Genomic DNA, 25067 nt, shown 5'->3' on the forward strand with positions numbered 1-25067 from the left:
GCCACCGCTCGGCCCGGGCGCAGCGCGCAGGCGGCGGCGAAGAGACGCCGAGCGGGCCGAGTGCGGCCGAGCAGAGCCGGAGCCGGAGCGGGGCCGCAGGAGCCCGGCCGGGTGTGGACCGGCCGAGATGCCCTATAAACTGAAGAAGGATAAGGTGAGCGTGGCCTTTGCCCTTGCGCCTCCGCCGCGGGGCCTGCGCGGAGCTCTGGGAGGGGCCCGAAGCAGGCCCGGGACAGCCTCAGACTGACCCTCCGGTCTGGCCCCCCGCAGCACTCCCGGGGCCAGCCCCTGGGCCGCGCGGCTGGCGGCACCCCCAGCCCGTGCAGCAGCTGGGACAGCTCTCCCTCTTTGCCCCGGACAGATTCCCCCCACCTATGTCTCTTCCGTTCCTCTTTGCTCCTACCCCCGGCCCCCTCCAGATCTGCTCCACTCCCAGCTCACTCCCTTGCTTTCTCTCCCCGCCTTCCTCTGTCCCCGATCCCCCGCGGGTTTGGGACAGTCCTCATCTAAGACTGCATCTTCCTCCAATACTCCCTCCACCCCTGCCCTCTGCAGCCCCTTCCCTCTTTCCTCAACAGCCTATAAACGGCCTCTCCACAGTTCTGTACGGTCCCTTCTCCCTCCATGACAAGCCCCTGACCTAGAACCGCTCTGCTTTTTCTCTCCTCCGCCCAAATCTGGCCTAGGCCCCTCCCTCGAGTCTTCCTTTACACACAAACTTGTAAGCCAGGACTGAGCCCTTCCTTCTTTTGATGGAACCCCAGAACGTTGGTGCTGGAAGGGCGCTTTTGAGCACATGCATTACAGTCCCTGGTGGTACAGATGAGGAGACTGAGACTGAGTCAAGGGAAGGGACTTATCCAAGGTCACACATCCTGCTGGAGGCCCCGCTGCAATATCAGGCCTCCAGACTTGGAGGGCTCTTCTGTGCAAGTGCCTAACTGGCATCAGCTGGCTTCCATGTTCACCCTAAACCAGACACCGGTTCTGGTCTGCACAGGCTCCTCCCCTTATTCCTTAGGATAACCTTTGCATATCCTTTTTGCACCCGTGCTGGATCTCTCTCTTGAGTTATATTAAAGCAGGACTCTGCCTTGTTCTATTTCGTTTTTTCCTCTGCAGTCCTGCTACCCCTGGACATTCATACTTTGTCACGATGTCCTTCCACAGGCCATTTCTTTATCTTTTGCATTGCTAGAGTTAAACCCAGGATCTTGCACACGCAGAGCTTGTCCAGTACCACTGAGCTACACTCCCAGCCCTGCGGCCCTTGATTGATGGTGCCGCCTTTCAACCTCTTCTGTCTCCATGCCGCCCGCCTTCACCTGTTCCTCATCCCTGCCTTTCCTACCCTTTGTTTCCTGCTGTTGCTGAGATCTGACTCAGAGGTGTGGTTCCTCTGAGGTACAGACTTATCCAGGGATGCTAGGATACCAGTTCCAGCCTCCCCCAGCTTTTCTTGTCTTGGGGCTGGCTCTGGCCTGGTATTATGTCCACCCTCCTGAAGACCCCAGACGCAGGTGCAGGTTGCATTCACCTTCCCCTGGTTGCCTTGCTGCACTACCTCACCTTATCAATCAAACTCTTTATCCTGGGGCTGTTGTGTATTTGCCAGGTAGCTCTGATTATGGGTTGTCACTATAACTTCCCAGAGTCTGGAATTTAGAACATAGGGCTGGTGGTGACATACTAGGTGCTGAACCTCTAAAGGTGGTGAGCTGAGCAGAGTTGTGTGCCCTACCCAGTCCTGTCCTTGGGAGTGAGTTCGCCAATATGGTTTGGGCCATTCACCTGTAGAAACTGCACACTCAAATCGTTAACCTGGGAACTGAGGGTTGTGGAGTTCAGAGGAAGCAGTGAGCTTCTTACCTGTCTGTAGATTTTAGTCTGTGGACCATATCCTGTCCCATCTGTAGAAGACCTTTGTCCACTGGCTGGTTGAGAATTGGGGGTGGGGGGACACACACACATTCTTAGGCTTCCTTAGGCCATGAGTGATTTGGTTGAGAAAGGATGTTGGGAGGATCCGGATACATGGAAGCAGGCGTGCGGCCCTTGATGAGATTTAATCTCCTGCATTGGAGTTTGGGCTGCATTTGGCCTCCTTAAAGTTCTGAGGGGGAGAGAGATGACAATGTGACTGAGGTGTACCAGGATGGAGGCACAGAGACAGGTGGGTGGAGGCTCTTATTGCTCATCCATCACCTGTCCTCTTTCTCCTTTGTCTCTGTGGTCCCGGTCCTTGCTATATCCTTCACTGCTTCCTCTGAAGTCATCCTGAGCCTTCACTTGGGCCCACTTACAGACTCTGTTTGGTCAGTCTTGGGTGCGAATGAACTGGGGACAAGTCTTGTATTCCTCCTTGACTCTTGCTGTTTGGCATCTCCCTTACACATAGTAGGTAGGTGCTGAGTCCGTCTTTGGGGAGATTTGCATCCTTGTGAGACTGGATTTGGGTCTTTTGTTTTCCTGCATGAACCAGCCCTGCTCCCTCCTGTTTTCTTATTCATAATAATAGAACTAACCACTGTTAGGATTTTATGTGCCAGACATCAGGCTAAGCGAAGTGGGTCCTGTTTTTGTTTTTGTTTAGTAGTTGAGGACAGTGAAGCCCAGAGAGGCTAGCTACCTCTTCAGTCTCACAAGACTGTAAGAGTTGAGCGTAAAACAGTGCTGGCTCTAAACCCCAGTGCCTCACAACATGCGACAGCTGGGCCGGGCCCCAGTGTGTGCGCTTCACCTGTTCTCAGAAGACAGAGAGCAAGGCTTGTGGGCCCTGTTCCCCTACACCCACTCACACCCACACACCAAGGCAGCTGAAATCAGGCACATTCCCTGAGATGTTTCTCAGGCGTCGTGCTGAGTGCCATAAGGTGGGTGGAGGGGACAAGAAAAGTAAGCAGCTTATGACCAAGTATAGAGACCAGACTTGAGTGAAGACGGTCAGCTTTGTTGGCGGGCCGTGTCTGTCGTGTGTTGTCAGTCACCTTGGTGTTGTGTCCTGGCTGTATCTTTTCTTTTTTGTTCTCCACCACTTGCTCTGAGCAATTGACTGGAGTCAGTGTGGCCAGCCTGGTCAGCAGGCAGTGGGAGAGTACGCAGCCCAGAGAAGCCCCTTCCCCCTTACACAGAGCATCAAGCTGCTCCCCATCCGAGAATGGCTTTCCCTCTCCACCCCCAGAAAGCCTTCCCCGTTCCAGCCCACACATAACTCTCTTCTCCCTGAGCTCCGTTTGCCCCCATAGTCACAATCCTTTGATTTAACACTTCTTCCTGAAGGGGCTTGGCTGCTGTTGAATTGCAGACTTTCAGAGCTGGAAGTGATTTCCAAGGTCCTCCAATCCAGCTCTCATCTAAGGCTTGAATCCTTTTGCAACAAGCCTTAGAGGAGGTCATCCAGCCTCTGCTCAAATGCTCAGGACTGGGAGCTTTCAGCTACACTAGACACTCTGTTTCCATACAACTGCACTGTGAGAGTATCCATCCCTGCTGGCCTCAGCCTATCCGCTTTCAGTGTTGACCCATTTCTCTGGTTTCTCTGGGTTTGCGAGTGTAAGTTGTATCTCTAGTACACATGGCAGCCCTTCCTCGCTGGTTAAGCTTCATCTTGCTCCCCACCCTTCTCCCTTCCATTCCCTTCTATTGTTAACTATCCCAGTTTCTGCAGCTGTTGCACTTCAGGCTGAGCTTTTGAATACACTGCTAGAATGGGCAGCATTTCCCTTTACAAGTAAGGATTTCTTATTGGCCCTCCACAGGCGCATGCTCATCACTAAACCAGACCCACTCTAGCTTGGCTCTGTCAGGGCTGCCCCTCCACACAGGTGGACGGAAGTTCCCAGACCTCCTGTGGATGCCACAGCATTGATTTGTGCCGAGCGTGCAGTCAGAGTTGCATCCTCAAGTCTCTCACAGTCTCCCCATCCTGTCCCTGTGTGGTTGCTTTTATTTTGGCCCAGAGCATGGGAAGAGATGCTGGACAGGCCAGGGCTCTGAGCCAGTTGCCAGGTTCCCAAGGGAACCTTTAGATTGGTGCTCACAGTTTGTTAACAATTCAGGACTTCACCTCCATCTCTAGCCCACTGCATGTCGCCTGAGGCGTTCTTAACATTTCAGGGAGAACCCTTCTGATCCCTTAGCTTCCTGTTAAATACCTCTAGCACCCTCTTGTTTGGGTGCTGCTGATGACATCTATACAAATGCCTCTGGGTCTGTCTGGATGGCCCTGAGGGGAGAGAAGTGGTTTCTGCTGTGCTTTAACGTAGAAGCCTTTGGCACCTCGGACCAAGTTGCCCAAAAGCCAGTCTGAGCCGCTTGTTTTTGTTATTGATGCTATTCCAGTAAGCCAGCTCACCTTAGTTCTTTCCTGACGGAGGGAAGCCTAACCCAGTAACTAGCCTGGGGAGGAGACAGGGGAAGATGATTGACATTGGCTTCCTAACCAGACTCTAAACTCCTTGGAGGGGTTGAATCTCCTTTGTGTGTCCCAGGGTTGATACAGTAGGATTTTAAAATTTATTTTTTGTTTTTCAAGACAGGTTTCTCCTGTGTAGCTCTGGCTGTCCAGGAGCTTGCTCTATAGACAAGGCTGGCCTCACACTCAGATATCTACCTGCCTCTGTCTCCTGAGTGCTGGGAAGAAAGGCCTGCATCACCATGCCCGGCTGAATCAGCTAGACAGTGTGTAGTTAAAACAAAGACCTAGGAGGGGCTTGGAGATATAGCTCAATGGTAGAGTGCTTGCCTAGCATAGACAAGGCCCTTGGTTTGATCCCCAGTACCAAAAAAAGAAAGATTTAAGAGGTTCAGGTAAGGCCTCTCCTTTCTCGTGGCCTCTACTAACCCTAACTCCGTCTTCTCCCAGCAGGAACCTCCCAAACTTGCCAAAGGCACAGCCAAGCCAAGCAGCTCAAGCAAAGATGGTGGAGGGGAGACTGCAGACGAGGTAAAGATGTAGACATGGCCCGGGGTTCAGTACAGGTGCTGCCTGCAGCTCCTTGGTGGCTGGGGGTCAGGGTCTGAGGGGACAGTTCCATTGGCAAAGGCTCCTGCAGCTAGATTCCTGTGGAAGCTGTTTCCTGCCACTTCCTGTGTTGGGAGCTCCTTTCTCAGTGGCTGGGGGTGTGGCCAGTAGTGGAGCCCGGGCTTAGTGTGCTTAAGGCCTTGGGTTTAATTTCCAGCGTGTTCAAGTATGTGTCGTGCGGATGTCTTTCTTAGGATAAGAACCATGGAAAGGTGTGAGGTCTACTTATATGCATGCCTGTAAACTCATCATTTGGGAAGCTGAGGATCACACGTTTAGGATCAGCCTGTGTGACGTAGTTGCCTGACTCAAAGAGGGGTGGTGGTGGTGGGATGCTGGGAGGCTTGTGGTCCCAGGGAAAGGGGAAAAGTCTACAAGTGCTTCTCAGTATGACAAGTCACTTTGGTATGGATCTGGGTGGGGCAGGGGCTCGGGAGTGGCTGGTGTCCCTGAGTTGGGCAGTGTGTGACCAAAGGACAGTCAAGAACAGAGGTCAGCATAGCTCAACAATCTAGGGCTATAAAGCAATAAACAGGCAAACAAGACAGCCAGAGAGTAGAGGGGCTTAGGGAAGTTGAGGGATGTCCTTGAACATTGGCCAGTGGGGTGCTCTGTTTGCTGAATAGCCTTGTGAATGTGTGGGAGCTGCTGTCATTCTCTCTCTGCTTTTCCTTCCCACTTTTTTCCGGCTCTAATCTGTTCAGGAAGCAGAAGTCTTAGTTATTGGCTGGTCTTGTGCCTTTCCTGAGAAAGGAGATTGATTGACAAGTGTTTGTGGTTAACTATGGATTTAGATTTTCCAGGCTACTTGTTCCTGTCCCCTCTAAAAAGATCCAGTTAATGTTTGCATTGGTGACCATTGTTTCAGGACTTGCAAAGTAATCAGGAGAAGTAGGCTAGATTTCTTGCCTAATTTGCAGACCACAGCAGAGTTGTGACTCCGTCTCGGCTCTTGAACAGTAATCTTCACAGCCTGGACTGGTTCGTGTTCCCATCATGGTCTTCCCACCGGGCTGTGAACTGAGGGGAACAGCTGTATGTTGTATGGCTTCCACTTCATACCTAAGCACTCACTGTGGGTCACACCCTTTCCCAAGTGATGCTATTGATGGTCCCATCAGGACTTTCCACTGGGCAAGTACTTGAGAGTTAGTGACCAGTCAGAGCCAGGACTTACAAGCCCTCCCTTCCTCCTGCCTCATTAACATCCTTCTGGTTCCTAGGCATCCTGGGTATTACCTGCCTAGACAGGCCTGCTTTGACCACTCACCTCCATCCCCAGGGCATGGCGAGGGTCCCTGGGCTGTACTTCACACTGTGAGTTTCAGGAGATCTCCTGGCCCAGTGTGGGCGCCTGCATGCACTGTTACACTGGAAGTCACAGTAATGAAGGGTGGGCCAGTGCGCGAGACAGGCTGCTGTGCTTCCTCTAGTTCTTCAGGAGGCTCTGCTCAGGGACATGGCATTTGTCTTAGTCCCTCTAGAAAAGGGGGCTTCAGGTTCACCCTGGACTCTGTTTTATGAAAAGGGCTTATTTATATGAGGTGGCCACAGAAATTTTCCTTCTTAGTTTTTCAGAAGGTCCTCTTGTATGGATGTTGCAGAGATGCCGTGGCAGCCAAGAGCCAGGGTGGGAGGCCATGATCTTTTTTTTAATTCATGTATTTATTTTTTTTTTATTTTTGTGTATGGGTGTTTTGCCTACATGTGTGTCTGTGTACCATGGGCATGCCTGGTATCGGTGGAGGGACATCAGATCCCCAAACACGAGTCACAGGTGGTTGCAAGCAGCCATGTGGGTGCTGGACATTAAACCTGGGTCTGCTAGAACAGCAGCCAGTGCTCTAAATTGTTGGATGTCTCTCCAGCCCTGAGGCCATGACTTTTGTTTGTTTGTTTGTTTTTGTTTTTGATATTTTGAGATGGGGTTTCTCTGTGTAATATTCCTGACTGTCCTGGAACTAGTTCTTGCAGATCAGGCTGGCTTTGAACTCACAGAGATCCTCCTGCCTCTGCCTCCTAAGTGTTGGCATTAAAGATGTGTGCCATGACTGCTGGGCAGAGGTCATGGTTTAAAAGTACTGTTCACCGTATCTTTCCCTTGCCCCCCTTTTTAAAAATATTTATTTTTATTATGTGTACAATATTCTGTCTGTGTATATGCGTGCTGGCCAGAAGAGGGCATCATACGCCATTACAGATGGTTGTGAGCCACCATGTGGTGGCTGGGAATTGAACTCAGGACCTTTGGAAGAGCAGGCAATGCTCTTAACCTCTGAGCCATCTCTCCAGCCCCCCTTGCCCCTTTTTCTATTGTGCAATTTTGAACTCCTCTGGCCAAAACCTGACTGTGTTAAGCATTTGCCAGAATTGTTTTTCAATTAATCCTAATAATTATAGCACCTAACATTTACTTTATTGACCAGTTATTTTGTATTAGTTTTCCAAAGCAGCCAAAACAGATTACCATATATATAGCAGGTGGCCTCGGACAGCAGAAATGTATTCTCCTACGCTTTTGGAGGCCAGAAGTCAGGGTAGCAAAAACAGGACCTGAGATCTTTTTTAATTACTTGAAATTTCTGTGTGTGACATGTACACGTGTGTGCAGATACCTGCAGAGCCCAGGAGACAATGTTGTGTCCCTGTCATGTCCTCACAGCTGGAGTTAGAAGCCGCGCGCGCTGCTTCACATGGGTGCTGGGAACTGAACTCTGGCTCCTCTGCAGGAGCTTCTGAGTCATCTTTCCAGCTCTTGAGCTTCTCTTGTTCAGAATTTAAAAATCTGGGACAGGATGGTTGTGCTCATTTTAATCCCAGCACTTGGGAGGCAGGGACAGGCAGATCTCTGAGTTTAAGGCTAGCCTGGTCTGTGTTTTTGAGACCATCTCTCAATTTTGTTGTTTGTACATTTATTGTGTGAGTGCCAGTATTTACCAGCGGAGGTCAGAGGATGGGTCTTTATCCCCCATGTAGACTCAGGGATGGAGCTGAGGTCGTCAGGCTCAGTGGCAAGTGCCCTTTACCCCCTGAACCATCTCATTGGTCTCTTTTATTTAAATTTAAAATGTTTTCAATCTACTTTAACCTTTGTGTATGTATTGTGTTGTGTACAAGTATGTATATATGTGTGTTCACATGTGGAGGTGCATGAGAGCCTGAGGCTCTCATCAGATGTCCTCTTCAGGCTCCCCATCTTAATTTTGATGTCTTAGTCAGTCTCTGTGGGCCTGATATATTGAGGTGTATTCTCTCAATATATCTCATCCTAGAGTTGGCCATTTTGGCTAGTCAGATAGCCAGCTTGCCCTAGACCAGCGGTTCTCAACCGGTGGGTGTTAACCCTTTTGGGGTCAAACGACCCTTTCACAGGGATCTCATACACATATCCAGCATATCAGATATTTACATTAGGATTCTTCACAGTAGCAAAATTACAGTTTTGAAGTAGCAGTGAAATAATTTTACAGTTGGAGGGGTCACATCGACACGTAGCATTACAGTTGCAGCGTTAGAAAGGGTGAGAACCACTGGTCTAGGATTCTATCTATGCTCCTGGTTCTCGAGGATCGCAGGTGGGCATGGCAGGCACACCTGTGCTTTTATGTAGGTCCTGGGAATTCAAAACTGTTCACCATGATACTCTGCAAGCCATAGCTCCAGTCCTGTCCTAAGGTTCTAGGGAAAGGTTTGTCCTATGCCTCCCTGCTGGCTCCCCCACCTTCCCGACAGGGTTTCTCTCTGTAACAGCCCTAGCTGTCCAGGCTGGCCTCGAACTCACAGAGATTTGCCTGTCTTTGCCTCCCAAGTGCATCGCTACCACTGGGTGCCTTGCTGACTTTTGACAGTCCTTGACAGTCCTTGGCACCTCAGTTCCTCTCCTCACCCTCACACAGCATTCTCCGTGTCTTGTCTCTCTCTGAAGTTCCCTCTTAAAAGGATACCATTCATTAGGGATATCCTATCCAACTCAGTAATGCTCGTTGTTTTCACTTAATGGTGCATGTTAAGGCCATATTCAGAGATTCTTTGGGACACTGTTCAACCTGCATATATTGTCCCTAAATCTTTTTTTTAATATTTATTTATTTGTTATGTATACAATATTCTGTCTGTGTGTATGACCGCAGGTCAGAAGAGGGTACCAGACCTCGTTACAGATGGTTGTGAGCCACCATGTGGTTGACTGGGAATTGAACTCAGGACCTTTGGAAGAGCAGGCAATGCTCTTAACCTCTGAGCTATCTCTCCAGCCCCTTGTCCCTAAATCTTTGCATGCACACTTAACTGTCACTGCAGTCAGGCTCAGAGTGAACAGCACTTACCCCATGAATAAATGGCAGAGCTGGGATTCATAGGCTAAATAAAGTATTGTCTCTGAGACAAAACAGGAGCCTAGGGTGGAAAGTGGCTGTGAGAGGGCAGGTGAGACTCACTGTGTCGGCCTCTGCGTTTAAGGAGCTCCTCTTTGGGAAAAATAGACTCCAGCACACTGCTGTCTCGAGTCAGAACAGAGTCTGGATGGGAGTGGAGGAAGGAAGAAACATCCCAGTCTCCCCAACTGCAGCTCAGAGGCCACACACAGACGTTATCCTCAAACCACTTTGGTTTTATGGTCTCCTTTTTTCTTTCCAGTACTGAGGACTGAACCCTGGGGGTATCACTCAGGCAAAGCCCGTGTTCTGTCATGAGCTGTGCCCTCAGCCATGTTCTCTACTTTAAAACTAAGTTGAGTTGGATGTGGTGACTCATAGTAGTCCCTGCACTCCAGACGAAGAGGCAGGTGGATCTCTGTGGTTTCTAGGCCAGCATGGTCTATGCTGTCGGCTCCAGGCCAGCCAGGGATACATGGAGAGACCATGTCTAAAAACAAAAACCCACCAAAATCTAATCTGAGCCAGGTGTGCTCATTCGTGCCCTTGGAAGGCTGAGGCAGGATGATTGCTGTAAGTAATTTCAAGGCTAGCCTGGTCTGCACATTAAAGTCCAGCCCAGTTTAGGCTATAGTGTTTAAATACTATATAAGATTAATTTTGGAATTTCCCAAAGTTAAAACCCAACATCCATAGCGAGTCTGAGCTGGCCTCACTTTGTTCTTGTACCATCTGCCCTGGGTACTGGCCCAGTGGGAGTTACCTCCTAAAACAGCCAGCTCCCCTGGAGTATGACCTCGCTCCACTGGTCTGGACCAGCTTGATTTCCCTCTCCTAAACTCACATTAAACTCACATTTACTCCTTTTTTTTGTTTGTTTGTTTTGTTGTTTTTCGAGACAGGGTTTCTCTGTGTAGCTTTAGAGCGTGTCCTGGAACTAGCTCTATAGACCAAGCTGGTCTTAAACTCACAGAGATCCGCCTGCCTCTGCCTCCCGAGTGCTGGGATTAAAGGCGTGCGCCACCACCGCCCAGCATATTTACTCCTTAAGAGCTAAATCAAAACTCACACCTTCAGGGACTGAAGAGATGTCTCAGTCGTTCAGAGCCTTTGCTGATCCTGCAGAGGACCTGAGTTAGGATCTTGGCACCTATAGTGGGCATCTCACAACCACCCGTAATTCAGCTACACACAAACACACCCCATAATTTGAAAATAAATCTTTTGGGGCTGGAGAGATGGCTCAGCGGTTAAGAGCACTAGTTGCTCTTCCAGAGGTCCTGAGTTCAATTCCCAGCAACCACGTGGTGGCTCACAACCATCTGTAATGAGACCTGGCGTCCTCTTCTGGCCTGCATACATGGAGGCAGAATGTTGTATACATAAATAATAAAATAAATCTAAAAAAAAAACAAACTTTTTTTTTTTAAGTCACCTCTTGAGAGATGCCATAATTCTTCCAGGCAATTTGTAGCCCACTCCTCTGTGTTTCCACAGCCTTTGTGGCTTGCTCTGGTATTTCCCTTGTACCTTTAGCTGCCTCTGTGGCTGCCCCACCTATTGGTCTTCAGGCCAGGGCCTTGTCCTAGTCACCTTTTCCTTTGTGATGCTTAACAGGGGTGTTTAGAGAAGAAAGGGAGGATGGGGAAGAATTAAATAGGATTAGCTGGAGCTCCGGAGAGGACCAGGGTTTAAATTAAAGTGATCTTCATTTACTAGACCAGATAATTCGTGATACAGTAGATACAGCACGTAATCTGTGGTTTTTGTTTTTTGGGTTTTTTGTTTTGTTTTTGTTTTTGGATTTTTTTGTTTTAGTTTTTCAAGACAGGGTTTCTCTGTGTAGCCCTGGCTATCCTGGAACTCTCTCTCTGTAGACCAGGCTGGCCTCAAACTTACAGAGATCTGCCTGCCTCTGCCTCCTTAGTGCTGGGATTTAAAGGCATGTGCCTCTGCTGCCCAGTTGTTTTTTTTACTTTTTGCTTTCTTTTGTTGTTGGTTTTTTTTTCAATACAGGGTTTTCCAGTAGCTATGGAGCCAGTCCTAGAACCTACTCTGTAGACCAGGCTGGCCTCCGCCTGCCTCTGCCTCCCAAGTGTTGGGATTAAAGGCGTGCACCACCACCGCCTGGCAAAATTATTATTTTTTAAAATTTTTTTATGATTTATTTAACTTTATTTTATGTACATTGGTTTGAGGTTGTCAGATCCCCTGGAACAGGAGTTACAGACAGTTGTGAGCTGCCATGTGGGTACTGGGAACTGAACCTGTATCCTCTGGAAGAGCAGTCAGTGCTCTTAACCGCTGAGCCATCTCTCCAGCCCCAAAATTAATTTTTTTAAAGATACTTTATTATTTATTATGTATTGTTTATTATGTATTTATGTTCTGTCTGCATGTATGCCTGCAGGCCAGGAGAGGGCACCAGATCTCATTCTACATGGTTGTGAGCCACCACGTGGTTGCTGGGAGTTGAACTCAGGACCTCTGGAAGAACAGTCTGCTCTTAACTACTGAGCCATCTCTCCAGTCTTGATTTTTTTTTTTACATTTATTTGTATATTTGTTGTATGTTTGTACAGTGGTCATGGGACAGCTTGGTGACAGTTAATTATGTCTTTCTACCATTTGGGTCCTGGGGATTGACCTCAGGTTGTCAATCTTGGGGGCAAGTGCCTTTACCCACTGAGCCACCGTGCTAGCCCTTGTTAATTGTGTTTTGTACCAGAGTCTTGCTGTGTAGTCCAGGTTGGCTTCAACCTGCACTAATATTTTTGGTTTTGCCTTCTGAGTGCAGGAGTTATAGGCATGAATCTTGCTTGGTTCCATCTGTGCATTTTGTAATTAATTTTGAAATTAAAGTCTTGCTGTGTAGCCCAGGCTTGTCTCCAACTCTGAATCTTTCTGCCTTAGCCTCCTGCGTAACTAAGAGTAGAGATAGGTACAATTTTGCCCAGCTTCTTTTCCTACTATTTTATGTTCCATCTTTCTGTTAGAATACTTTTTATAGTGGGTCTGGGGATGCAGCTCAGCTGGTAGAGTGCTTGCCTAGCCTGCACAAAGCCCTGGGTTCTAGGCCCAGTGACTCATAAATAGTTTGGTGGTGTATATACTCAGGAGGTAGAGGCAGGAGACGTGGGTTACAGGAACGCTTCCTGAGTGGGTGTAGATTCTGTAGAAAGTATTTCAGATCTCTGCAGAGTCTCAGTAGGACTAGATAGGATAGTCAGGTATCCTTGTGTTGGCTGCTCACTTGTCTCCTACCCACCCAAGGACTGGAGGGTTTGGAATTAATGCTTGAGTGTGAAGTGAGTGGCTGGCATATCCACATATGTGCTTTCTAACAAGCATATGAAGGTAGACAAACAGGAGAAGGCCTCATGGGCCTTGGTTGTTAGGGACTTTACTAGATGGGCTGGCTGTCTCTCAGATGGTTCCTGCATTTGGGGGTCCTCTAGTAGTCCTTATGAAACTAGAATTGGGGGCGAGGAAGATGGTGCAGTAGATAAGGGCTCACACATAGCATGGAGTTCCATCCTTAGAACCATGCAAAGACTGGTGAGGTGCACACACTGGTAATGCCAGGGAACCTCCAGCAAACTGGGGTGGAGACAATTTCTTGTAGCTCCCAGACCGTTGAGCCTGGTGTGTGCACCAGTGAAGAAGAGACCCTGCCTCAAACAAGATGGATGGCAAGCAGCAACACCCTTGTCGTCATCTGACGTCCATGCGCACACTGTGACACTCATGTACTCACACCTGCTCTCTCACACACGGACATGTACATACACATATCGCACATATACAGATACACATAAAGCTAAACAAAAACTGGAATGAAGCTGGGTGGTGGTGGCGCACTTCATCGATCCACTCAGGAGGCAGAGGCAGGCAGGTCTCTGTGAGTTCAAGGCTAGCCTGGTCTACAGAGCGAGTTCCAGGACAGTCAGAACTGTTACATAGGGAGACCCTGCGAAAAACAAACATCCAAACACACAAAGCCCCCCAAAACTAGAGTGATCAAGTGGGATGAGACAGTCCCCTCAGCTGTACAGTCTGGTGTGGAAGGGACCCTTAGGGCTCAGATTGTTGGCTGCCTTTGGACATTTTTTCTTTTATTTATTTATTTATTTAATTTATTCATTCATTCATTCATTCATTCATTATGGTTTTTCAAGGCAGGACATTTCTATTTATTTATTTATTTATTTATTTATTTATTTATTTATTATGGTTTTTTTTCAAGGCAGGGTTTCTCTGTGTAACAGCCCTGGTTGTCCTGTAACTCACTTTGTAGGTCAGGGATCCACCTGCCTCTGCCTCCAGAGTGCTGGGATTAAAGGTGTGCGCCACCCCGGCCTGACCTTTTCCTAATTAATTAATTAATTTATTTATTTATTATGTATACAGTGATCCGCCTACATGTATGCCTGTTGGCCATTAGAGGGCACAAGATCCCATTACTGATGGTTGTGAGCCACCAGGTGCTTGCTGGGATTGAACTCAGGTCCTCTGGAAGAGCAGTCTGTGTTCTTACTGCTGAGCCATCTCTCCAGCCCCTTTATTTATTTGTTTGTTTGTTTGGTTGGTTGGTTGGGTTTTCAAGATGGGGTTTCTGTGTATTCTGTGTTCCTGACTGTCCCGGAACTCACTCTGTAGACTAGGCTGGCTTTGAACTCAGAATGCCACCACATTTTATTTTATTTTATTTATTTATTATATATATAGTGCAGGCCAGAAGAGGGCACCAAATCTCATTACAGATGGCTGTGAGCCACCATGTGGTTGCTGGGAATTGAACTCAGTACCTTTGGAAGAGCAGGCAGAGCTCTTAACCACTGAGCCATCTCTCCAGCCCTTATTTTATTTTTTAAAACGATTTATTTATTTATCTATATACATTGGTGTTTTGCCTACATGTATATCTGTGTGAGGTGTTGGATCCCTTGAAATTGGAGTTACAATTGTGAGCTGCCATATGGGTTCTGGGAACTGAACCCCCAGGTCCTCTGGAAGAGCAGCCAGTGCTCTTAACAACTGAGTCATTTCCCCAGCCCTGGACATTTTATTTTTAATCCATACAACTCTATGTTCTCTTGATATATTACTTAGACAGAGGTTGGAAAATTACTGTCTAGCTAACTTTTTCTTTCTGTGAAATAGGATCTTACCATGTAGCTCTAGCTGGATTGCACTATGCAGACCAGGCTGGCCTCAAACTCACCGAGATCCTCCTGTTCCGAGTGCTGTAATTGAAGGTGTGCACCATCATGACTGGCTGATCTAGCTAACTTCACTTCTTGTCAACAGAAAATTGAGATTCCGTGTTTCCCTCCCTGGGAAGAGCACCTTTTTTTCTGAGTGGCTTCCCAGTATGCGGTTTGTCAAGGTGCAGGAGGCCTTTGTCTGTCTTCCTTCCCCGTACTCTACTCTGCTGCTGCGGCTATACACAGCGTGCTGTGAGACAGCGGTTCTCAACCTTCCCAGTGATGGACCCTTTAGTACAGTTCTGCATGCTGTGCTGACCCCAGCCACTGCTCTAGGAACTTCTGTGGAGATAAGAGAAGGAGGGCTTGCAGAGAGGAGTCTTGGTTCCTGTTCAACCAACCAAACACCCATGAATGCTTGTTAGATGCTACTTCTGAGGGTGCCCAGAGGGTACAGATCAGAGCCCTGGCTTTCAAGAAATTCATCATCTAGTTCACTGGTTCTCAACATATGGGTCACGACCCCTTGGGGGGCAGAACGACCCTTTCGCAGGGGTCACATATCAGATATCCTGCAGATACTTATATTACGATTCATAACAGTAGCAAAATTATTTTTATGAAGTAGCAGCGGAAATGCTTTTATGATTGAGGGTCACTACAACCTGAAGAGCTGTATTAAAGGGTCTCAGCACTAGGAAGGCTGAGCACCACTGACTTAGTTGACGGGAATGAATGACACATGAATAGACTCAGCAAGAGCCGTCACTAGGGAGTAAGTGGTTACAAAGACAGTGGAACAGACAAATGGTTAAAGGAGGCTGAAGTGAGCCCCAAGGGCCACCGTGAGCCGATTCAGCTTTTTGGAAAAGGTACGATTCTCTGAAAGATCAGTGACTTCCTGGTCTCTGCATTTTCAAACAAAGGGGATAGTGGACTCGAAGGAACATTTCAGTGGATTGGCATGGGGAGGCGTTCCCAGGGTGCATTCCTAGGACCCAGGCACAGAAAAAAAAATGATTACAGGTGCAGTAGCAGCAAGAACAGCAAACACTGGAGCGCAGTTGCTGTTGCCAGGTACTCCTTGCTGCCTTTCTTACTGTAGCCCTATAAATGGGCACTGTTGTCAGCCTGATTTTACAGAAGCTGTGTACTCAGCTAGGAAGTCCCAGAGCCAGGGCTGAGTCAAGATAGTCCAGCTCAGGGGCTTTATTAAAGGTGTGTGCAGTGTGTGCAGTGTGTGCGTGTACAGGTTCCCAAGGAGGTTAGAAGGAGAGCTTCAGATCCCCTGGAACTAGAGTAGAGCTGCCTGATGTTGGTGCTAAGCTCTAAACTCCAGTGCTCTGAATCAGAGAGATGGCTCAGCAATTAAGAGCACTTCAGTGTACCCGGGTTCAATTCCCAGCACACACATGGCAGCTTACAACAGTTTGTAACTCCTATTTCAGGGGATCTGACACCTTCATATAGACATATATACAGGCAAAATATCAATGTACATAAAATAATTCTTAAAAAGCAGTGAGTACTCTTAATCCCTGAGCCATCTCTACCACCCCAGTAGTTTTGTTTGTTTTGTTGTTTTGGAAACAGCGTCTCATTCTTAACCTGGGCTGGCTTGGAACTCATGGCTATCCTCCTACCTTAGCCTCCCAAATACTAGCTAGTATTACAACTATAAGCCAACATGCTAGGCTTAATGTGTTGTTTGTTTTTGAGACAGGGTTTCTCTATGTAGTTCCAGCTGCCCTGGAACTCCTACCATAGACTAGGCTGGCCTTGAACTCAGAGTACCACCAGCCTCTGCCTCCTAAGTGCTGGGATTAAAGGCGTGCCACCATGTCTAGGCTTTAGTGTGTTCTTGAACATTCAGAGCCATAGATGAGATGAGAGTTTGGTTGACCTCAGGCAGGGAAACGAGATACAGGTGACCTTCCAACCTCTTCTGGTCTTCTTCCCTCAAGGTGTGACCTGCCCCTGAATGTAGAAAGGGAGACCCCGGAGTCGGCACACCTTACATTGTCTAGTGACACTGGCTCCTACTGGTCACAACAGGAGGTGTATGGTGCCTACTCTGTCGCCCTTCCTTGTGTTACCAGGATCAAACCTCCAGTCAAACAAAGTAGGATTGTTTGATTCAGAGAGAGCCAGATGACCAAAGTGGACTGAGCCACTGGACCCACCGACCTGCCTGAGCCAGACTCTACTGCCTTTCATCCTCTTGTATCCAGATAGAGTTCAGTCGTCTCAGGATTGATTTATTTTTGCTAGACTGGGGATTGAACCTAGGGCTAGGCAAACACACTGCTGTGAGCTATGTGTTTGCACCTTTTAGCTTTGAGTTGGTCTCCTTGGTTGCTCAGGCCTCCTCCTCCTCTGCTGCCACGCTCACTCAGTTTAGTGGGGCTTGTTGTTGCTCTGACAGGGTCTTGCTGTGTAGTCCCAGTTGATCCTCTTATTTCCACCATTCAAATTCAGGCATTAATAGGTGTATATAATACCCAGTTTTTGTTTTTTCTTTATTATTTTTAGGGAGGACAGCCAGAGCTACAGCTACACAGATAAGCAAAGAAAGATTGAATGTTTTTATGTGTGTGACTGTCTTGCCTCCCTCTATGTATATATGTATGTACGTATGTATGTGTACCATAGGCATTTTTGGTGCCATTGGATCTGGAACAGGAGTTATAGGCATTTATAGGCTGTTATGGGGGTGCTAGGCATCAAACTGGGGTTCTCTGGAAGTGTAGCCATTGCTCTTAACTGTTCTATCATCTCTCCAGCCCAGTCATTTTTCCTTTTGTTTGTTTGAGACAAAGTCTCACTATGCAACTCTGGCTTGCCTGGAACTTTGGAACTTGGTATGTAGGCCAGGCTGGCTTTGAATTCATCAATCTACATGCCTCTGCCTCCCAAGTACTGGGATTAGAGGCATGTGCCATCACCACCTGGCTAGGATTTTTATTAAACTAAATTTCTGGTAAGCTGCTAAGACTTAAGAATGAATGTGTCTTCCTCTTGAATTGAAGGGTATAGATATTCAGTAATCTGTAGTGTACTCAGTGAATTGTTAGAGTTGCCACACACTGGGCTACCTCCCAGATGTCCTCAAGACATAGTGTTTTTATTATTCAGAAGGTGCCTCGTGTCTCCTTAGTCAGCGCTTGTAGCTAAGGTTGAATTTTCCCCCACACCGAGGACTGAATTCAGCCTTACACATACTGGGCGAGTGCTCTACCACTAAGCTGGGTCTTTGGCCCTGCTAACTACTTTTCTATCCATCCAACCACTTTGCCTCCTTAAGACGTGAACATTTTGAAGGCTGTTAATAACACAGATAGGAAATCTTGGCCATTGTATTCTGGAGCTATATCCACAGTTACCTCTGTCCCTGGCTGACCTGGCAGGGACAGCTCACTGCCTCTCTACAAGCGTGCACAGACTAGGATGAGATGGCCCAGGCCAGGGTTAACAGATCTCTCTTATGTGCAGGCCCAGCCCCAGCCCCAGCCCCAGCCCCAGCCCCCGTCATCTAACAAGCGCCCTAGCAACAGCACACCGCCCCCAACACAGCTCAGCAAAATCAAGTACTCAGGAGGACCCCAGATTGTCAAGAAAGAACGACGGCAAAGCTCCTCCCGCTTCAACCTCAGCAAGAATAGAGAGCTACAAAAGCTACCTGCCTTGAAAGGTACTCCCGGATGGGCAGGGACTGATGAACTGGGCTTGGAGGCTGTGAAGATTGGTTTAGGAGTCTATCTTTGGGAAAAGAGTATTCTGTAGACATGGGGTTCAGCTGTGACAAGGTGCCAGGGAGCAGGATGGGACCAGGATGGGAGAGGAAAATCTGCACAGGCAGTGGGACATGCATGAAGAATGACTGCTGAGGTCTCCACAGATTCGCCAACCCAGGAGCGCGAGGAGCTCTTTATCCAGAAGCTACGCCAGTGCTGTGTCCTCTTTGACTTCGTGTCAGACCCACTCAGTGACCTCAAATTCAAGGAGGTGAAGCGGGCAGGACTCAATGAAATGGTGGAGTATATCACCCACAGCCGTGATGTTGTCACTGAGGCTATCTACCCTGAGGCTGTCACCATGGTGGGCATAGGGAGAAGATACAAGGGAGAGGGATGGGAGCCCCCGGGGAAGCCCAGACAGTGCTCTAAGTGGGGCTCACCCCTCAGTTTTCAGTGAACCTCTTCCGGACGCTGCCACCTTCATCGAATCCCACAGGAGCTGAGTTTGACCCTGAGGAAGATGAGCCTACCTTAGAAGCTGCCTGGCCACATCTCCAGGTACCAGGGCACTGGGACAGGGTGGGTCTGGCTATAGGACACAGGGTCCTTAGGACTGCAGTAAAGGAATCTCCCAGTCTTTGGGTCAGGTCTCAGTGAAGCTTCTCTCCTCCACAGCTCGTTTATGAGTTTTTCTTACGCTTCTTGGAGTCTCCGGATTTCCAGCCAAATATAGCCAAGAAGTACATTGACCAGAAGTTTGTGCTTGCTGTGAGTCTGAGCTTTCTGCCCTTCCCATGAACTGTAGTCTCCCATGCCTTTACCTGTGTCCTGCCTGTTTTTTCCTGTATTCTGATACACTGGAAGTTCAGCTGTGTCTAGTACAAGGCTTTCAAAGAAACTTCCAGTATAACTGGCGGGGCAGGGGTGTCGATGGCAACAACAAAGTGTCCCTCTCCACTCAGTGGAGTTTAAACGTGCACATCCAGATAGCAGGTTGTCCCTGTCCACTCAGTGGAGTATAAACGTGCACACCCAGATAGCAGGTTGAATGAGAGTAATAAAATCACTCTGCTTTTCAGAAACCTAACCCTACTCCCCAGAGAACTTGTGACCCCAGCCCATGCCTTCCTGGCTGCTGCCTCATTGTCTGCCTTTCCTAACCTCCTGCTCCTAGCTCCTGGATCTATTTGATAGCGAGGACCCTCGAGAGCGGGATTTTCTCAAGACCATTTTGCATCGTATCTACGGCAAGTTTTTGGGGCTCCGGGCATATATTCGTCGACAGATCAACCACATCTTCTACAGGTGAGGCGATGAGCCCAGGCTGGAGAGCACAGCATGCCCCTGCCTATGGTGGGATGGGAACAGGAAGGCAAGGAAGACTGCAGAATGCTGGAGGGGTAGTGTCAAGAGGGCCTTCTTCCCTTAGGTTCATTTATGAGACTGAACATCACAATGGGATTGCCGAGCTTCTGGAGATCCTCGGCAGGTAAGTGGGGAATGCAGATGCCATGGAAGGTTGGGGGGTGCTAACACTGGGCTGGAGCATAAGCCTTTGTCCTAAAAATGTCCCTTGACTTCTAGCATCATCAATGGCTTTGCCTTGCCCCTTAAGGAAGAGCACAAGATGTTTCTCATCCGTGTCCTGCTTCCACTTCACAAGGTCAAGTCCCTGAGTGTGTACCACCCTCAGGTAAGCTGCCTGCCTCTGAAGATCCCTCCCCTGAGACAAAGGGGAGGGAAGGGTTTTCTGCAGACACAGAAGGGTGGTGACAGTAAATCTGCTACACCTCCCCTTCCGTTCTGGGATTTCGTCTCACTGAGTACTCTCCTGAGAGCTGTGTTTTCCCTTCCTCCCTCCACTTTACAGCTGGCATACTGTGTGGTCCAGTTCCTGGAGAAGGAGAGCAGTCTCACTGAGCCGGTAATGTCCTTTCCGGGGCCCCGGTCATCAGCAGTGCTTGCCCATCTCGAGCTGTTGGTTTTGTTTCTGTTGTTTGTGGTACTGGCCAGCAAACCTAGGGCATCTCAAGCAAGAGCTTTATGACTAAGCAACGTCCCTAGCTCCAGTCTGTTAACTACTGAGTAATGCTCTAAGTGGGTGCTCAGGACTGGGTGATGCGGGTTCCTCTCAAGGCAGTCAGAACCTACATACTGAGGAAACTTATGATCCAAGCCAGAGAAGCCATGTGGTTAGCTGAGGGTAGGTGTGGGACGAGGCAATACAAAGGCTTCCAGGGAACTGTGCAGTGTTAGCAACTTTATCCTCACATCTTCTTCACAGGTGATTGTGGGACTTCTCAAATTTTGGCCCAAGACCCATAGCCCCAAGGAAGTGATGTTTCTGAATGAGCTAGAGGAGATTCTGGATGTCATTGAACCCTCAGAGTTCAGCAAAGTGATGGAGCCCCTCTTCCGCCAGCTTGCCAAGTGTGTCTCCAGCCCCCATTTCCAGGTGAGACCAGACCCACTGTCTCCCAAAGATGGCAGCGCAGGTCTTGAGCGCTGAGTTGCACTTCTCCTTGACAGGTGGCAGAGCGCGCCCTCTACTACTGGAACAATGAGTACATCATGAGCCTGATCAGTGACAACGCTGCCCGCGTCCTCCCTATCATGTTTCCTGCACTCTATAGGAACTCCAAAAGCCACTGGAACAAGTAGGCCACTGAGTGTGGGCTGATGTGGGACCCGGGTATTCAAAACTCTGTGGGTGTAGAACTCGAGACAGGGATTTCACCTGGCCACGCAGTAAGCAAAGCTGGTGCCCACCAAATATTACTAAGTGGGTCCTTGAGGAGTTGACTGGCAAGAAAAGGTGCCAATGAGACATCCTTGCAGTACCAAATAGCTGACCTGATTCATACCACAGCCTTGGAGACATTCTAGGCTGGAGGGAACTATGTGATATGCTTAAAGACTGTATAGAGTCCAAGTTGTAGAAAGGCTCTCCTGCAGAAGGCAGGGTGAGTGTGGTGCTGACAGTCCTCGTGCTACTGGGAGGCCATGGGCATGAGCCAAGGCAGGCTTAGGGTGGGGACCGCATTTGTAAAGTCCATCAGCTGCTCTCAAGAGTTGGCTGCTTCTGAGGTGTAGATATCTGTGAAAAGGACTAGTAAACGGAAAAGCTTTTGGCAGAGACGTGAAAACAAGCAAACTGGGTTGTGGCACGAACGGCAGGCTCTGGCCTCCTGCTCACCATCTCTCTCTGGATGGCAGGACAATCCATGGACTGATCTACAATGCCCTGAAGCTGTTCATGGAAATGAACCAGAAGCTGTTTGATGATTGTACACAACAGTACAAAGCAGAGAAGCAGAAGTGAGTCTCTCTTTCCCAAGAGGATCGTTACCTTCTACCTCCGGCTCACTGTCCCCAATTCCAACCCTACCGTTCCCTCCCACAGGGGCCGGTTCCGAATGAAGGAAAGAGAGGAAATGTGGCAGAAGATTGAGGAGCTGGCACGGCTTAATCCCCAGGTGAGGCTTTATGCCACTGCCCCGAACTCAGGCAGTCCTTTTAGAGTTGGGGAGATTCTGGAGGAAGAGTGAGGCAGATTGGCTCTGAAGTGCTCACCGTTTGTCCATACCTCTTGCCCTCTCAGTACCCTATGTTCCGAGCTCCACCACCACTGCCCCCTGTGTACTCCATGGAGACAGAGACCCCAACGGCAGAGGACATCCAGCTTCTGAAGAGGACAGTGGAAACAGAGGCTGTGCAGGTGAGAGGTTACCAGGGGCAGGGGTCAGGTTGGGATAGCAGTAACAGTTCTAAGAGAGAGAGGAGTTAGGCCAGCAGACACAGAGGAGAATCTTGGGACTGGTCACCATTCCTGGCCTTCTCCCTGTTCATACACAGATGCTAAAGGACATCAAGAAGGAGAAAGTGCTGCTTCGGAGGAAGTCCGAGCTGCCGCAGGACGTGTACACCATCAAGGCACTAGAGGCGCACAAGCGGGCAGAAGAGTTCCTGACTGCTAGCCAGGAGGCTCTCTGACCCTCCCCTCCCCACAGGGTTACAGCCCACTCAGCCCTGGGACTCAGCCCGGCCCTCCACCCTCTGCTCCTTATTGGCTGACCTGGGGCACAACAGCACCTCTCTGGCTACTCTAGAGGATGCAGGCACTGGAAGCAGGGATGCCCAGAGTGCTCCCTCTTCACCCCTAAATGTGTTCATGCCTCCCTGTGGCTAGTACAGACAGGCTGAGCACTGAGTGCTCAGTGCTTAGACAACCTGGGGGTGCCTGTCCCCCTGCTCTTAACCCCACAGCTACCTGAAACTGTTCTGAGAAACACAAACACAGGAATCACATGCTCCTTTCCCCTGCATCCTCATCTGAACTTGAGGTGTCTCTCCTCTCCCCTGCAGGGTAAAGCAGGAGATTGTCACCAAAGTTACATCAAGCTCCATTGGCCCTGGAGTGAAGAGCTGGAGGGGACCACCCCCCAGCAGCACAATAGGCCCCTAGCCCTAGCATTATGCAGGCAGGGAGTGGTGGTGTATTATTCCCTTTATCCTCTGCCTAACCAGGACAACACAGAGGCCAGAAAAGTATGTTATGGACACTAGATGAATATAGGGCCCAGTGGACCAAGATGGGGAGAATGAACCATCTACCTTGCCCCTCTTTGGCAAGCAGCAGTCCTGGGATCACAAATACAGAAGGGACCACCCTGTGGCTGACTGCTTTCTTTGTGCTGTTGGTTCCCAAAGTTATAAAGAGGGAAGCAGGAGCAGTGCCCCGAGCATGGCTCCCTGCGACACCTATTTATTTCCTTGTTAATGCTGATGCTGGGCAGGCCCTCACCTGTACCCTTTGGGCACTCAGAAAAGCAACAAGTGGGGAGGGCTGGACCAGGTTTCAGGGGCACAGGCAGTGCGGCTTTTGGCTGTGTACATAGGGTGCTTTATTCTCCACAGAGTGATACATGCTACAGTGGGTTGGGCTCGGGCCAATGTCCCCATATGTACAGAACCGAATAAAGTGGGTCTCTGAGAGGTCTGGTTTGCCTTGATGTGAAAGGGACATGGGAAGGTGTGTGTTAGAGCCCGAGCGGTGTCAGTCCTGTGCTGGTCTTGGCTTGGAATGTAGGGAGGTAAGGCAGCTCTCCATGTGGTTACTTCCAGGCAGGGGAGGCCTGCCGGGCTTGGAGGGCTTTCTGTACCACATCTTCCCACTGAGCGTCTGATATCTCCCGAGCCCAGGCAGGAACCCCTGGTGCAGGCAGGCTTACTCCAGCCATGGTCCTTTTCACCAGCTCTACGTGTTCTGAAAGCACAGCCAAAGGCTGGTTAGAGGATAGAGACAACGGGGCCGTTCCCTCCCTATTCCTTCAATTAACCTGGAACCCTTGACTCATGGAGTCACCAGTTTTACATTATTGCCACGTCTACCCATTCCCAAATCTAGCTAAATAGCATTTCACCTACATTCTGAAGTCTGCAAAAATTTGTTAACACACTTCCTTCTTTTTAAGGGTAAGATGTCCTCTGTTACTTTTCTTACTGGTTTTATTCCAGTCTATTTCCTTCTTAATTATTCCCAAATGAAAGGATGAGCTTTTTTACCTGGGTCCATGGGAATAGAGCTGTGGCTGCTCAATGCTGCAGCCCCCTCCTCATCTTCATCCTCACTCTCTAATGGTGGGTCTGGCAAATGAAGTCCCAGGGCCTGCAGAACCGGAGAGAAGAGAGTTTGCATCCAGCTTTTGGTACATTCTGTTTCACTTGCTCAGGAACAATTCCCTCCACCACACCTGGATCCGATCTTGAATGTCAGCAGCTCCATCTTCTCCTTCACCCACTGGTGCCAGTTCCACCTCTTCTTGTTCAGGGTCTTGATTGAGGGGTTGGTAGGAGTAGCCTGCTGGGCCTGCTCCTGTTTCCTCCTGCTCTTCCTCGGGTTCTTCACTGCTCCAATCCCCAGTTCCTTCTGTAGGACCCTGATGTGGCCCTAAGTCCTCAGTTTGATTGGGGAAGATACGTTCAGGGCCCATGGTGTCTCCCCCTAGAACTACTGCTGCCATCCGGGCAGGGGCTGCAAGGACAGAAAGGCAGGATAGGGACTGGATGAAACCGAGTCCGCTTTCAGCACGCGATTTGCAGTCTCCATTTACATTCATAAAACCCACTTCCCTCTCTCAGGGTCTTGTGTCTTCCTCCCCTCTCCCGTCTCTCACGCCTGCCCGTCTTAAGTTAGGGTTCTCATATTGAACTCGAGCCCACCAGTCTTTAACTTTCCCGATTCCGGGAGGGCTTCGGAAGAGACCCTTTCCAGACCCTCTTCCCCTCCCGTCACGCCCCTCCCCGGCTTAGTAACTGCAGGTCGCCAGACTACCCAAAAGAGCGCGTCCCCGCCCCTCATCCCCTCTCTCCGGGGTACCACAATACCGCCTGACAAGCGCCCTTCAAGCCCAGAGGTGCCCCTTCAATGGCCCCAGCTGCAGCGTCCCCTACCCGCCCCCACTGAGTCTCGGCGTTGGTGTTTCCTCGCGCCTCACCCTCTCAGAGCCCACAGCCGGACCCGCACCTTCACTTCCGGCGGGGCAGGACGTGCTGTGGCTCTTAGACCTCCAGCCCCGCCCCGTGCCCAAGACTGACGCAAGCGAAGACGAGAAGTCAACCTCTTGCCCCGCCTCCGCCATCCCCTGCCCAGACCACAAAGAACTACATTACCCAGTGACGCCCGGGATTGCGACGTGGTCTGCGCATGCGCACCCCCTCCAGGCTC

The 25067-nt window shown here is 49.5% G+C and overlaps 2 protein-coding genes across 8 annotated transcripts; one reads left to right on the top strand and one right to left on the bottom strand.

Moving 5' to 3' along the window:
• On the top strand, window positions 1–23335 carry Ppp2r5d (protein phosphatase 2 regulatory subunit B'delta). 4 transcript variants are annotated; one of them, XM_038341260.1, is made up of 16 exons: window positions 1–154; window positions 4865–4945; window positions 18096–18294; window positions 18502–18701; window positions 18788–18898; window positions 19016–19108; window positions 19515–19645; window positions 19770–19829; window positions 19925–20033; window positions 20211–20264; window positions 20625–20795; window positions 20870–20997; window positions 21557–21658; window positions 21744–21816; window positions 21942–22058; window positions 22196–23335. In XM_038341260.1, exons 1-16 carry the CDS (start codon window positions 128–130, stop codon window positions 22331–22333), a joined length of 1794 nt encoding a protein of 597 aa, XP_038197188.1. In that variant the 5' UTR covers window positions 1–127; the 3' UTR covers window positions 22334–23335. The 4 variants fall into 4 exon arrangements, with proteins under 4 accessions (XP_038197188.1, XP_038197190.1, XP_038197189.1 ...); XM_038341262.2 differs by having other exon boundaries at window positions 18102–18294; XM_038341261.2 differs by having other exon boundaries at window positions 4868–4945.
• Mea1 (male-enhanced antigen 1) lies at window positions 23221–24981 on the bottom strand. Of its 4 annotated transcripts, none has more exons than XM_038341272.1 (4): window positions 24867–24981; window positions 24094–24374; window positions 23906–24008; window positions 23221–23606 (listed from the first exon to the last, which is right to left on the bottom strand). In XM_038341272.1, exons 1-4 carry the CDS (start codon window positions 24979–24981, stop codon window positions 23455–23457), a joined length of 651 nt encoding a protein of 216 aa, XP_038197200.1. In that variant the 3' UTR covers window positions 23221–23454. The 4 variants fall into 4 exon arrangements, with proteins under 4 accessions (XP_038197200.1, XP_038197201.1, XP_038197202.1 ...); XM_038341273.1 differs by having other exon boundaries at window positions 24838–24974; XM_038341274.1 differs by having other exon boundaries at window positions 24794–24893.
• Window positions 24982–25067: the final 86 nt, after the last annotated feature.

The sequence above is a fragment of the Arvicola amphibius genome, chromosome 9, assembly GCF_903992535.2.
Source record: "Arvicola amphibius chromosome 9, mArvAmp1.2, whole genome shotgun sequence".
NCBI lineage: Eukaryota > Metazoa > Chordata > Mammalia > Rodentia > Cricetidae > Arvicola > Arvicola amphibius.

Excerpts from the sequence above, each read along its gene's own strand:
- Mea1 (XM_038341272.1), bottom strand. The coding sequence starts at position 24,981 with ATGGCGGAGGCGGGGCAAGAGGTTGACTTCTCGTCTTCGCTTGCGTCA. Across the intron at positions 24,375-24,866 it reads CTGCCCCGCCGGAAGTGAAG|CCCCTGCCCGGATGGCAGCA; the intron begins GTGCGGGTCCGG and ends CTGTCCTTGCAG. Across the intron at positions 23,607-23,905 it reads CTCTATTCCCATGGACCCAG|AACACGTAGAGCTGGTGAAA; the intron begins GTAAAAAAGCTC and ends CTGTGCTTTCAG.
- Ppp2r5d (XM_038341260.1), top strand. The coding sequence starts at position 128 with ATGCCCTATAAACTGAAGAAGGATAAG. Across the intron at positions 155-4,864 it reads ATAAACTGAAGAAGGATAAG|CAGGAACCTCCCAAACTTGC; the intron begins GTGAGCGTGGCC and ends GTCTTCTCCCAG. Across the intron at positions 21,817-21,941 it reads TGGCACGGCTTAATCCCCAG|TACCCTATGTTCCGAGCTCC; the intron begins GTGAGGCTTTAT and ends TTGCCCTCTCAG.